This window comes from Dendrobates tinctorius, unplaced genomic scaffold (genome assembly GCF_039654945.1).
Source record: "Dendrobates tinctorius isolate UK_male_01 unplaced genomic scaffold, ASM3965494v1 ptg000016l, whole genome shotgun sequence".
Taxonomy (NCBI): Eukaryota; Metazoa; Chordata; class Amphibia; order Anura; family Dendrobatidae; genus Dendrobates; species Dendrobates tinctorius.
The window spans coordinates 32756154-32770774 of record NW_027361684.1 but is presented as its reverse complement, the minus strand read 5'-3'; the positions used below and the strand labels follow the sequence as shown (position 1 = coordinate 32770774).

The window sequence follows — 14621 nt, the reverse complement described above, 5'->3', positions numbered from 1 at the left end:
AATGGACATCTTTCAAGACATATTGGATAATTAATACCTATATTCTCTATCTCTTCCTTTCCCAGAGGGTGGAAGGCAGACATAATTCTTGTATGGCATTCCTCCTTGGATGCTAGGATATGCCACATTCTCCATAATTCCATGGTCCATACGTCTTAGACCCTCCATGCACAGGACACGGAAGTCATCCTTTCTTAGCTAGCTTATGCACACGTGCAGGCTTCCATAACCTAACAGATCCCAAGATCCTTGACAGTTAAAACCCTGACAGTGTTTAAAAATGTTGTCCTACACCAGTCACTGCCTATGAGAGCACTCATCTTAAGGTCCATTTAAACACCGGAGTCTCAGCTGACAAGAGCTGTTTCTCACATACCCAGTCAGGAGCACGGCTGCAATATATGAATAAAAAGGTTTTAACTCACATTGTGCTTCATCTTCCTCTGTCAGTCTGGAAGTTTTATAGCATTGCCTTACTACAGAGACTAACTGCGCCCAACGAGAAAACAGATAACACTGTCTTTACATGACAGCTGTGTTCATGGCAGCTGACTTAGGTATGTGTGATACAATTCTTCTCAGTTGAGACGCAGGTCTCAGGAGCTATATGTCTTTGGTCTGCAGCCCATACTAGCAAATGACCAGGATGGTCTGCAGTTTGAATTATATCAGGGATGCCATTTTATCTCATTCTCTGAGTACCCCTTTACTTCACTTCCTACCTATGTATTACATAGACCAAATCCAGACTCTTGCTTATGGTAATGGGATTCAGATATTGTGAGGGACGAAGGAGACTCCATTTTGGATTTATTAATTCAGGCCCAATATATTATATAGAGATCTTCCTCCACTCCTGAAGTGGCCCCCCTTATTGGGATAAGTACTGTACACAAATCCCCAAAAGAACACAACTTCGCCATTTGGCCAGAGAATTAGAGGACACATGTTAATGAAGACGAGGAGGAGCAGAGCTGGGACCCCCTGCTGTCTTTTGGGCAAGGCGGAAAACATCAACTAGCTATCAAGGGAAAGCTCTAGACTGAGTGTCACCAACATCTAGAGATGAATTATGAGAATACTGTGTATCTCAGGGTTAAGTCCAATATACCACCAGGACCATGGGAGCCCTCTGCACACACCCCTGCATCTCATCTTTCTCTAGCGGTCTTGGATACCGAGCTATCGAGACTGGCTCTCTAGAACCACTTAGCCAACCCGTTTGGGCTCTTCATATCGGTCCAGCTGCAACGAACCCGTTGAGATGTCAGTCGTCCGGTTTGGACCTCCTGCTAGAAAGTTATGACCTATCCTAGATATTAGGACTTACTTCAGCTAGGAAGTCAAGGGAATTCAGTCCAACCCAGAGGGGCGGTAGCAAATATGTGAGGGGGCGAGCTAAGGGTTTAAAGCTAGCAATACACCTTTAGCCTTTGTCATTGTTCTACCAAGGAAGCCACGTCACGCGTGGAGACAGACCAGAAACTAAGAAGGTGCCTGTGGATACGAGAGCTTCTCTCCATCCACAATTTATAAGAAACGGTAACGTGACACATACAGCTAACTGCTATCCCCAACCGGTACCCTACTTATATCTGTACTTCTGGCTGTATTATCTTTATATTACTCTGTATATATTTATAGTATCTAGTGCACCTTTCGGCAATTAAAATATCAATTAATTTTGGGCTGCTTTTTTTAAATCTAGAAATACGATTTCCCACGTCCGTGAGTTTGACTAGTACATATACGCTACCTGGGGTTGGTTTCTGAACTGATATAAGCTTACTAACAGACCATGCTTATATCTAACGAGGAACTGGTGACAGCATACCGTTCTGGTGTTATTGGGGGATTCTGGCAGTGACAGACCGGAGGTTTATATATATATATATACCGTATATAGGTTTATATATATATATATATATATATATTCCCAGCCTGGGACTGGTGATATATATACCGCCCTCACTGTTGAGTGCCAGTACGTGACAGAGCAGCCTCTCTGGCGACAACTTATCCTAGGTGCAGTTCCTTGACTGACCTGAGGGCAAGGGTGAGCTAGAGAGCTGTGACTGTGTAAGCTCCATCACAGATTGGTGACGGTGGGGGAATATCCGTATCCCCACCGGCTCCCTCTCGTGTGGTTTCCTATCAGATATGTTGGTGATCAAGTGAAGGATGTTGTGGCAATAATCTGGAAGGGGATGTTTCTGATGAAAAAGTTTGTTTTTTTCCCCACACAAAATATAAGGTAATACATCTTGCTAAGCTCCTGTAGGTCTCTTATCATTTAAATATATTGTGTGAATGATGAAAAGTCCTCAAATGACTGTCTGATCTACACAAGTAGAAGTACTCACCATGCTAAGGGTTGCTTTATCCCATGGACTTAAGCTGAGATACTTTCTTTGGCGTTCCTGCAATATGAAAGCAAACAGTTAAAAGTTTCAGCTACAGAAACTTCTGTACGGGAAAGAACTGCAGCAGGTAAGGAAGGAAAGAACTCAGGATCTGGTGTAGGAGGCATTATAAAGGTGAACGGATAGCCCCTCAAAATAGAATAAAGAACTAGAAATTGCACAGGGTTGTCTAAATAGGAAATAAAAGATTTTTTTTCTCTTATTTTCCCATAAACAGTGCGTCACCTGTCCATGGGCAATGTCTGGCACTGAACTGGTATTGATATTGCCACTGTTGCCCATGGATGTGTTCGGCATTGCAGCTTGGCGTCATGTAGCCCATGGACAAGAATTGCCCCGTGTATGGAAAAAAAAGGTTTCCTAATTCCTGCCAACCCTTTTACGCTCTCAAAGATGTCCCTTTGATGTCAGTACACAGGTTGTTCGAGAAGTATGCAAAGATCCTTATATTTATGGCAGGATGGAAAAAAAATAAGTACAATTTTGTAATTCATATTAGATGCATTTCTCTCTTAATGCCATGCAGTGTGTGTAAAAAGCTGGAAAACAATCCCTATGGGCACTATAACGGCTGGTCTTAGAATTGAGCATCTACTAGCTATGCAGGAAACCAGGAAAACTCGGGTCCAGTTGAACGGAATAATAGAATAACTTCACACAAGAGGATAACACAATGTTTTTTTGGCAGAACTTGATATTACAGGTGTGGATTCCGGTCTATACAGGGCAGTGCCATAGTAAGAGCTCAGGTAGAGTATTCCACAGATCAACAGTTCTCATGGTAAAGAAGTCTGGTCTCTTCTGGAGACTGAATCTTTCTCCAATTGGAGGGAGTGCCCCCTTTTATTTTAAGGGGTTTCCCACGAAACAGCTTTTGACCATATTTTATGTCTCTAAAGCCGGCATCTCTGATGGCATGGAATTGCATTAGTGCCTATGGCATAAGCACCTTACACATCTTACACATTGCCGAGCATTGTATGGAGGTTTTCAGAGCAATATATCCTCTCATCCAGACAACATCAATTTCAGGGAAGTGTTTGGATATTTCGGCAACATTGTGAAAAGTTTGTCTGGAGACTAGGGAATAAGTATGGTAATCTCGTGTGTGCATGTAATCCGTTAAAAAACGTTTTTATCAGTTAATATTAAAAAACACCAACCCAGAGTAATAATCAAATTGCATAAAATAATTATACCAATCAGTAAAGCATCATAACATAGACAACATAGCATAGACCAAAGTCAACTACAAGATACCATGAAGGTCCCTACAATAGCCCTACCTGACTCCTGCCTAACTGCGGAGGTTGGCACTCTAAGGAGTACGATTTTTTGGCTCTCCCACTCAATAAAGACTAACCCTGCCTTCCCTTAATATCCCTTATACTAGGCAGGTAGGAAAACCTATAGATTTTAAGATAAGAAATGAAAGTAGAGGTAAATGTGTAATAGTCAGTAGCACAGCGGTGCTACATAGGACTGCAGGTAATTCTACATTATCTGTACAGAGTTATCATGATGCTATGTTCGTGATGGTACACAGGACTGCAGTTGTAAACTACTTGTTACATAGGACTGCAGGAAACAGCCCAAACATTTAACTTTATGTCTCTCCAGAGAGTTATCACTGTGCTATCTGTAGTGTTACATAGGACTGCAGGTGACATTACTACATTATCTCTACTCACATTGTTACCTGTGTGGTATATGTGGTATTACATAGGACTGCAGGAAACAGCCAACATTTTTAACTTTATCTGTCCCCTGAGAGTTATTACTGTGCTATATCTAGTGATACATAGGACTGCAGGCACCAGCTACTAAATTACCTATACACAGACTTATCTCTGTGTTATCTATTGTGTTACATTTTTGGGGAGGGTGATGGCAAAACAAAATCTTTTTTTGCCCTAGTAATGCCTCTGCCATCAATCTTGATTTATGGTTCAAACTGAATCATGAACATAAGTGGGTATCAGCGCTGTCATTATTACATAGGTCAAGGGCCTGTTTAACGTTATTCATGTTGTTCTGTGTGCTTAATAATTGGTTTCTCTACAAAAAAATTATACTTTGCAAATTTATCAAAAGAAAAAGCCTGAAAGGAACTTAATTGAGTTAATCAAAGGAGGTATTGTGTGTTATTGTGAACGGAGATGACATCAGCAGACCGAGTACATTCAGATACCGGCAGCCAAGCTCAGGAAGGGCCCTGGGCCTATTATGATGTTGTCATGGGGCTACCTGATAAGGCCCCTCAGAATCAGCACTGAATTTCTGTGCATTCAGGTCTATCAGCTATATCACGCATGGATTGGGGGGTCATTCTGTCACATAAACCCTACAGAACTTCTAGTTTCAAGAAAGCTGACAAAAAATACATAGAGTTTAGGCAATTATGGAAATAATAACGAATAGCTTTCAGTATACTAAGTGGATAGAAATAAACAGAAACAAAACCACAATTAGTACTAGAGGACCCAATGTATCAGAAATCCCTCAAAAAAGGTTTCCTGCTTCCCAAAACAACCAGAGTTCAATATGAAAGGGGGTATCAAGATGGAAGAAGTTGTCACCTATCAAAAAGATTGGTGACATCCTCCACAGTGGGGCCTACCAATCGCTATAAGAGGGCACTATTACACTCTTTAGAACAGAGAGGCTGTGCTCATGCTTGACTACTGCCTGATTCATTCCTATGGGACTACCAGAGAGCTGTATTCAGCTTTCTGCAGCACTCCCATAGAGAATGAATGGCGTGGCAATTGAATTAATGGAAATATTGGTCAAACATGTGGACCACTGCCGCTCCATCCTATTTGGGGTGAAAGTGCCCCATCCTGGAGATAGGTGGGAGCACCAAGGGTCAGGCCACACAATTGTAGAAGATATCACACCTATCTTGCAGATAGATATTGACTTCTTCCAACCAAATTATTCCTTTAACCGAAATACCCCTTTAACCATGGTTGATGTTTGCTGTGGATTACATAGTCACTAATATTTTAGTGTCTGCTGCTTAAAGGTGTTGTGCAGTATTAAAAATACAAGGGTGCTTTCTTCCAGAAACAGCATCGATCCTATGCACAGTCTGTATGTGATATTGCGCCTCAACCCTATTCACTTGTGTTACATGTATTTTAACATCGTTACACAGGTTGAAAAAAGACCTAAGTCACTCAAGTTCAACCTTTTTCTGTCTTTTTGCTAAAAAAAAGGTATTTTTTAAAAATGTTTATCTTTTTTTTTTTAGATAGCACAACCTGTATTAAAAAAAAAATCTTGCAATTTTCATACTAATCACAGGGGCTTCTGAGACCTTTACTTCCTGTTGCTTCAAGAAATAACACATGTACTAAGCCACATTGGTCTGACTCCGACCCTATCTTTTGCATTGACGTGCCTAATGATACCCTGCAAAGGGCAAAGGTCATTGTGAAGATATAGTGGAGAAGGGTCTGCTGTGACATCGCCTATTGTGATTGGTGGATCCTAGGTTACCAGCCGTGTATAGAGGTGTTACCCGTCATTGTAATCCTGCCCCTGATAATATGGTCTACAATATCAAAGAAAATATCGCCACTAAGCTTGTGGCTTCCTCAGGCGTAAAAGTCTACCTGCATAGTAGTTTTTTTTTTTTTGGAATGTTGTACAACCTCTTTAATTCAGCTGATTTTTGGACACAAATACAATTCCTTGATAAATGATCTTATAGGTCTATTGGCAAAAACAAAGTGGATCCTAAAAAAGTAAAGTTATTAATTATACTTCTTCCTTTAGACTCCACTCATCAAAACTGCAACGCGCGAACTTGTCCGTCAGTGAAGAGGTATGAAACTATGATGTTTGATAGAGATCATTAACAGCAACAAAAGATTTTATACATTATGAAATAACAGGACGTTCATAATGGAGTTTAGATTTTTTTTTTATTATGAACTAGAAGTAAAAAGGCTTCTTCTGTTCGGAGTACACGGGGAAGGAAAAAAAGACAAACTAGAGTTCACTGTTCTTCCTTCTTGATGGTGCGGCAAGCCACAAGTAGATTTTCCCCTAATATACCAGCGGTAGTTTCAAAGGCTGAGTTTGTGCCAGGTTGGGTTTAGAAAATTCATTGGTTGATTGAGAAAATTAGTAAATACCAATTTAAGTGCAACAATCAATAAAGGGCAATAAATGGTAAAGGAAAAGCTTTTATACAGCGTATGGAGAGACAAATGCCTTCTGTATACACAAATCTCGGAAACACATTCCATCAAAAATGTTTTTGGAAACATCCTGTGGTTTTATGTTAGAAACACTGAGACCACTAAGTAAATCTGCACGCTTATTATTGTGGAAAAAGATCTATAAACTTCTGCTTACATTTCAGAACTCGGCCTGCGCAATCAAACATCAAAACACAAGTATTAAAAATTAATAACGTTATTTTATGTGTAGGTTTAGTAGTGATCACATACATGAATATTATCGTCCTGAAATAACCTTGACTGACATTTAAATGGGCATAAAACATGAGGTGATGAAGAATGAAATTAAATATGATGCCTATAATCACCTTAAATAGACCTCTGCTACACAATGTCAGGAAGCTGGTTGAAAGCAATGATATTACAATGTAGGGAGCGCACGATTGCAAGACTTTTGCCATAAACTTTGCGGAGCTCTGAAGCTGGCTCCTATGCTGTAAAGGCAAAGCTGCATCTGTTGTAGCACCGGAGAGTAGGCAGTTCAGATCTACAGCATGACCATACTGCTCGTCTGAACTATCAGCCTTCAGTAGAGCAAGGCTCCCAAGGAACCAGGTAGCTGGGAGGCAGAGGAATGGTATACTGCTGCAGACAAAAGATGTGCACGCCCCTTGAAATACTACATGGTCACAATTCAGAAGAATGGTTGCTCATGGGTGGTCTATCTCCTCTAAAGCATGGGCTGCTGTCTGTTATTGGCTCCAGTTTCTGGCTCATAGGAGAGGTCTCCTGAGACCCACTAAATGATATAAATAGGCCATAAAAGGATATTCTTGGTGGGACAATCCATTAATAAGTGGTCATCTAAGACGTTCATAAAGCAGAATAGCAGCAGGTACTCCTACCACCATCTAGATATCACTCAGAGCACTCAGTCCATTGACTAACAGGACTCTCCTCACAATGTGCCACCCACGCACGTCCTTTTACAGCTCCCTGGTCTATAAGTATCCACAGAATTAGCCGATATGGCCATGTCTGAAGTGTCTACTACAGGTAGAACCGTCCAGCCACAATGGCTTGTGAGAAATTCCCGTTGGCTCTGATTTAAGTTGACCAAGAAGTATTCATCAGGAGATAAATATTTACCGACACCAAATGTCTGAGCCAAAATCCTAACCAGACACAAAGTTTTTGGGAAATATGATGTATGAAAATTCAAAATTGATGCGCACCGATAGCTGACCAGAGAACTTACCTTCCTGCTAAATGAGGAGAATGGGTCAAGTCGTTCTTCATATTGGGAGGAGTAACGAAGCTCGGTGTCATCACTCTTACTCCCCTGGTGAAGGAAAATAAAAAGGTTCATTGTACTTCAATTAAAATACGTGCATCCAAATGAAAGTCCAGTAACATTATCCATCCATTCTCCTCATAAGTCACAATCACTCCAGTTAAGCAATATTCGAACTACCAATCCTTAGTCACTGCTAAAGAATTATTGACCGGAATTAACCCCAACATACATTCTGCTACATGACAGATCAACTAAAAAGGGATTGAGCGCAACCTATTATCAATTATTAGTAGTGTGAACCTAAAGGTGTCAGATATTTCTTTTGCTAATTACGGCATATACTTAAAAAGGAGGATAGTTAAAGGAACAAAACTATTCATAACGTCATATTAGCGTGAAAACTGTACGTAGACAGAGTACAATGGTGTGAGCAAGCTTTTATGATGACACACCATCTTTTTACACTGCCTCAGAATAGTGGCTTCAAGGAAATCTGTCCCCACTTTTCTGCCAACCCATCTGAGAGGAACATAATGTAGAGACAGAGAGCCTGATTCTAGTGTTGTGTTTGGCAGCAGGAGATCATCATTAGAAGACTAGTACGCTTGCTACCAGATAGTCCAACTCCACCCACACCACTGATTGGCAGCTTTCTGCCTATGCACAGTGTACACTGAAAGCTGCTAATCAGTGGTGTGGGTGGGTTATAGACAGCTCAGCAATCAGCTTTGCAGCAAATAAATAGTACAGTACGTGATACATCACTGTAATCAGGGTTTCTGTCTGTACATTATGCCGCTTTCAGGTGGCGTAGCAAAAATATTTTTGTATTTTACATTGCAGGGTTATTTTACATCATTCAGCGTCATGGATTTGTGATCTGGAGAGGTTTTATTTCCAGTTCTAACTTCTCTAATAAAAGACAAACATGGTATAAAAAACAGATCTAAAGAACTACCCGAGCAGAGGAAGCAAAATGAAATTGTGTCATGGCTTTATATCGGGTCATATTAACTCACTGACCTGTTTTGTCATTATGACCCTAAGATCCTCAGGTAATGATTAAGGGGATTAAGCTTGGAAAGGCCGAGCAGATACAGTCTACACACAGGATTACGTGGCTCTTTGGACTTAGAGGAAATATCTATTTAGTTCTAAAACATGGCTGAGTGTTCATGGCGGACAGAGACAGATGATCCATCCGTTGTAGTAACAGTCCTGAGACGTCATGTAAAAGGTTCCTGCTCTGAGATTATTCTGGAAATCGGAAAAATCAGACAAATCCTTACTTTGCCGGCATAACTTTGCAGGAATTTAATCTTTTCATACAGCTTTATGTTGTCAGCTCTCAGGTTATCCAGCTCACTTTGAAGCGCCCTCATTGTGTGATGCATCATCCGATTTTCCTATTTAGTACAGACAAAACAAAACAGTTAAGAAAGGAAACTGACAAAATAATTCCTGTAATCTGGCACGTGCCATTTCTATAGAATGGTAATGCAGAACTCATAGTACTAGCAATAATACAAGTACCTTTATGTTCCGAAAAGGGTATTTTTTTGTTGGACATGACCTATTTAGAACCAAATTTGATTAATTTCTACCTTCAGCTAAACTGAAGTTAGAAATTATTGAAAGAAAAGATTTTCTCAGTACGAGTCTAGAGAAATGCGCTTATTCTTCTCAAAAGGGTTCTTCCAACTCAGCAAGTTATCACCTATGCACATAGACAGTTAGCAGGGTGCGCTCCAATTCTCGGGATCGGTGGGGTCCAAGTGGTTGGACCTTCTAACAATCAGCAAGTTTTTGTCCATGTACACCACACAGCGAATGATGCGAGTGGTGTTGTGTGTGCATGGCCGCCACTCCTTTCTAATGTGGCATTTCAGATCTCTATTCTCGGGATCAGTGGGGTCCAAGTGGTTGGACCTTCTAACAATCACCAATTTGTTGTCCATGTACACCACACAGCCAATGATGAGAGTGGTGTTCTGTGGGCATGGCCGCCATTCCTTTCTAATGGGGCATTTCAGAGTCCAATTCTTGGGATCAGTGGGGGTCCAAGTGGTTGGACCTTCTAACAATCAGCAAGTTATTGTCCATCTACACCACACAGCCAATGATGAGAGTGGTGTTGTGTGGGCATGGACATCACTGCTTTCTAATGGGGTATTTCAGATCTCCATTCTCGGGATCAGTGGGGGTCAGATGTGGCAGAGCCCCAGCAATCAACCAGCTATCACCTATCCTGTGGAAAGGTGATAACTTGCCGAGATGAGAAAGCTCTAAGTAGATCCACCTAGTGTTTGAGTCTCTAAGACAATGATCTCTTGGAAACATCAGCAAAATAGCTCCTCTTCAAAAGGAAGAAATCTGTTACCTATATGTGGCCACTGTTATAATTTAATGAGAGACCATAACACTGCAATTATCTTTTCATGATCAGTCCTATAAAGCACTGGTTCATTTGTTGCTACCAAACCCAGTTCCAAATTATTATGCAAATTGGATTTAAGTGTCATACAGATGCAATTGTTTTGTTTTTCAAGTAAACTCTTGGACGGTTTTGTGTCTCAGGGCTACTTGACAACATAGTTTAAAGTTCCTACAATGGATACATGCTACTTATGACCAGAAGAGAGTGGTTTACCTCAGTATCTCCATGAATGGAGCATCCAGTCTGTGGAAGGAGACAAAAGGCTTGATTCTCTATGGTCTATAAGAGGCTATTGATGGAGTTTGTAGGGGACCCCATGGATATAGTTAGAGGAAAATGGGAGGCAGACTTGGGTCCAATCTCGCCTGAAGCTTGAGGTGAAATACTAAAATCTCCAAGTCTGGCTTCCATAAATATAGAACAGAGGAGGTCAAAGCTCTTCCCAGATGAGAGAATTATGGGTTGAGAAGAAGGATTTAATTATTAGAGTACATGACATTCAGATTTCATTGGACACAATGTTAGTCTGATGAGGTACATGTGGAATACTGGGAGCTGGGCTCGCGGTAGCTAGAATATTAGATCATGTAAAGATGGCTCTAGCCAAGTACTGGAAGATGTTCCTCAAAGTATTGCAGAAGTGATTCAGGGACTGGGAGCTAAAATTCTGCTAGAAAGAAACCTTTCCATAAAGAAAGGGGCGTAAGCTAACGTTGAAAAATAATGAGGGAACTGGATGAGTTCTCCAGTCTACAAAGACTAATAGGTCATCCCTGACAAAATAAGACAGAGTTACTTTGATCAGAAGGCTGAGTCTTCCTTTGGTCACATACCAGAGGTTTGTAGGTTGAAGGGTATGTTGGGCTGTTATTGTTCTGTACAAGCTTCCTTTGTTGCAACCTATGTTATCTTTGCTGTATGATATGACTCCTGCACGCTGCAAGTGATTTTGTATCTTGTATATATTAATGCAATAAAAGTTGGCTGGGCTGGGCCCAAGAGCTTCTACGTACACCACTGTCCAGCCTATTCACACAGACGATGCGTGGAAGCAAAAATATAAGATAGCCGAAAGAGTAGCTCAGTCTACAATCAAATGACAGCCCTATGCCAGGGCACTAATTAGCTATTCCAACTCATGATTACCGAAATGTAAAGGAAAATTATTAAAGTACAAAACACAAAGAAACCCTCACATAGCGTGGACCAGTGAGATTCTGGACTATTTGCATTATTTCATTCTTTACTGTTCATTTAAAACTTCAGACTTCTAGGAGGCATCTCTATTCCCTGCAAACAACTAAAATATTGCCCAGTCCACATAAATGGATGTAGGAGGCGACTTACAGCTTCCAGTTCCTGGTTTCTAGCTCGGAAACGCTCTCGTTGACTTGATATGATTGATAGCAGAGAGTCCATCTGTCCTTCAGGGATTGGATTACTAGCGGAATAACCTGCCATTATAAAAGAAGTATAAATGACATGATAACAGAATAATAATTACAGGCTGTTTCATGGGTTGTTTTCGCCCCGACAATGAAAATACAAGCGCTGACCACTGTCCTGGTAGAGTCAGAGCACAGTAGTTAAGCCTCTGTTTTACATGCTGCACACTGCGGTAAGTCTATCCTAGTGACAAAAAACCTTAAAAGGCACTACCAGAAGTAATCTAAAAAAAAATTTCATATACATTAAAAATATAAACAAAAATTGATAATATCTGTTATGTTATAATAGGATCAATTGGATTTATCAGGCCTAAAGCATGAAGTCACTGATGACAACATGACTCCTATTAGATACAGTATTGTAATGAAGATATTGGAGGTAATTCATCAACACTGGGGTTGACCACTTTTGTGGCGTAAATTATGGCGACTGTTGTGGTGCAGGAGGCCACTCCATGCACAATGGGATCCACCTGCGTTATACAGCCAGCATTTGTCTCTAACAGCAGCAACCAGACTTAGTCCCTATTGCTGCTGTTTAACAACTTAGATGCCACTGTCAATCTCTGACAGCAATATTTAACTATCACAGTTATTTGGTGTGACAGTTCCAGCTCCCATCAGCAACATTGATGGGTTTCTCAACACCGGGCTTCACACTGATCAGCAAGTCGAGGAACCTTTATACCCCATTACAAGATGGTGTGGCAGGTCAGATGCCTGACAGCCACTCCATTTACTCCCTTTGGGGCTGCTGGAATAAAGTTGAGCACAGAGTTCAGTAACCCTACGATGGATCAATGGAGCGCAAGTCGCACATATGCAGCGGTATGAATACAGGGATAAACGTTCCCCGTTATGCCGATTAGTGCCAGTCCCAGCGGTCAGACACCCACCGTTCCACATCCGGGGAATAGCTGGTTTTAATCAGAAAAGCCCTTTTTACAGCTAAATTATTAAAAAAAAAAAATCTTCATAATGGAAAATCATGTTGATCATTATCAAAATAATATTGGAATTTCCCCAAAATGGCGTTTTTTTTGTTTTATAACTTCACCCAGCTTGGAAGCTTTTTTTTTTTTTTTAAGTACAATATATGGTGTCACTCAAAACTACAACTTGTCCCGCAATTAACAAGGTCAAACATAGCTATATTGGAGTACACTCGCTTATCGTTCTTTGTGCCCAATACTCATATGACAAAACCAAGGTGGATCTTTTCACCACTGCTAATGTTCTTCTAGATGAATGCAAACTGAATTCCCCACATTTTTCACATGCGTGGGGGGGGGGGAATTTTGATGGATGTCAAAAATCAGAATTGGATGTGTGAATGTAACCTTAGACTCTGTTCACACTGCTGCCCAGTTTCTCAATGACCGGTTCAATTTGCAATTGTGTCACTTTTAAAGTCAAGAACGGCATATCAAGTAACACTGCCATTGCCTTCACAACATTGGAAATGACAACAGATCTCCGCTAGACCCCTGTATGAGGGATTCAGAACAACAACATGCTCTCCAAATGTGAACTTAACCCTAGGCTGATAATTCAAGGCCTGCATAAAATAATACTTACTCATAATACTTTGGTGACTGCTCACTACAGAACCTCTTACCGTAGAAAACTGCCGAAGCCTCTTTGATGGGGTCAGGGATCTTCTCCATGCTGGTCACCGCAGCTCCCTGATTAATATAAAATAATATTATTACACGAAAGATCATCATCTATACACAAATAATTCACAAATAATTTGGTGTCTGCCCTTATTTGGAAAAGAGGATAGGAATAAGGGGCGATAATGGCCTCAAGGGATTAGGGCTTCACATACGGTAGCCGAACATTAGAATAAAGAACAATTATTATGTACAATAATAAAGTATACCGTACAGTGACTGCATATATCAGAGATTACCGTATATACATGAGGTGAGAATGCTGGTGGCATGTTACGGGTATCATGCACTATAGTGCGGGTCACCCACGAGAATCCCTGAATAAATGTATCAGATACCTCAGCATCTGGGCGCTGGACAGATGACAATGACTGGATGGTGCTCAGGTCTTCCTCCAGTTTGGAGATCAGGTCTTTCTGCTCTGCCACTGTTGATATGGCTTCTGTGAACTGGGGCTGCAACTCCGCACAGCGAGCTGGAAAATATTACACAAAATACATGGGCGCCAGCAGCTTACTGCTATACCACTAACCGCGCACACTATGCAATCAGGGATCAGCACACATGTAAAGAGCAGATGCCCCTGATGTCGGTATATCAATCCTACACATTATGACTACACTGCAGCATGATTCCCCATCATCACCGACAGTTTCCTGAAAATGAAGATCAAACTTAAATATTGTTGTGATGTTCTTCTCTGGTCCAGCAGTTTTGCTTTTGTCTCGGTGGCATGTCTATATGACTAAAAGTTGGCAACTCCCAGTAGCAGCACTTTAAGTAGGACATAATAAGTGTCAAGAATCAATAAAAACATCTGGCCCTCTGAAAATCTTTAAAGTAGGTAAATAGATATATACAACTCATGATAAATTACAAAGTGTCATCTATTTTTGACAAAAACTAGGCCAAAATGCACGTGCAGTGTGTGAAAAATTGACTACACCCCTGACTCGATAGTCTGTAGAACCACTATTAGCAGCAACAACATAATAGTTTTCTGTATTACTTTATCAGTCTCTCACATCATTCTGGAGAAAGTCCTGGCAGTGAGAACTGTGCACACCATCAGGATTTACTGGTATTGCCTGTGAGAGTGGACGGTCACATGACCACAAGTATTTGATTTGCATATATTTGATCACAC

At 40.8% G+C, this 14621-nt stretch overlaps 1 protein-coding gene across 1 annotated transcript in view; it reads right to left on the bottom strand.

The window, feature by feature from the left end:
* Positions 1–14621, bottom strand: part of CUX1 (cut like homeobox 1) — a 441317-nt gene that overhangs the window by 12874 nt on the left and 413822 nt on the right. Inside the window, exons 15-20 of the mRNA XM_073565623.1 lie at positions 13813–13949; positions 13417–13483; positions 11698–11804; positions 9203–9319; positions 7875–7958; positions 2364–2420 (exon numbers count right to left, since the gene is read on the bottom strand). Of these exons, the coding sequence (XP_073421724.1) occupies positions 2364–2420; positions 7875–7958; positions 9203–9319; positions 11698–11804; positions 13417–13483; positions 13813–13949 (569 nt within the window). The remainder of the gene's footprint in view (positions 1–2363; positions 2421–7874; positions 7959–9202; positions 9320–11697; positions 11805–13416; positions 13484–13812; positions 13950–14621) is intronic.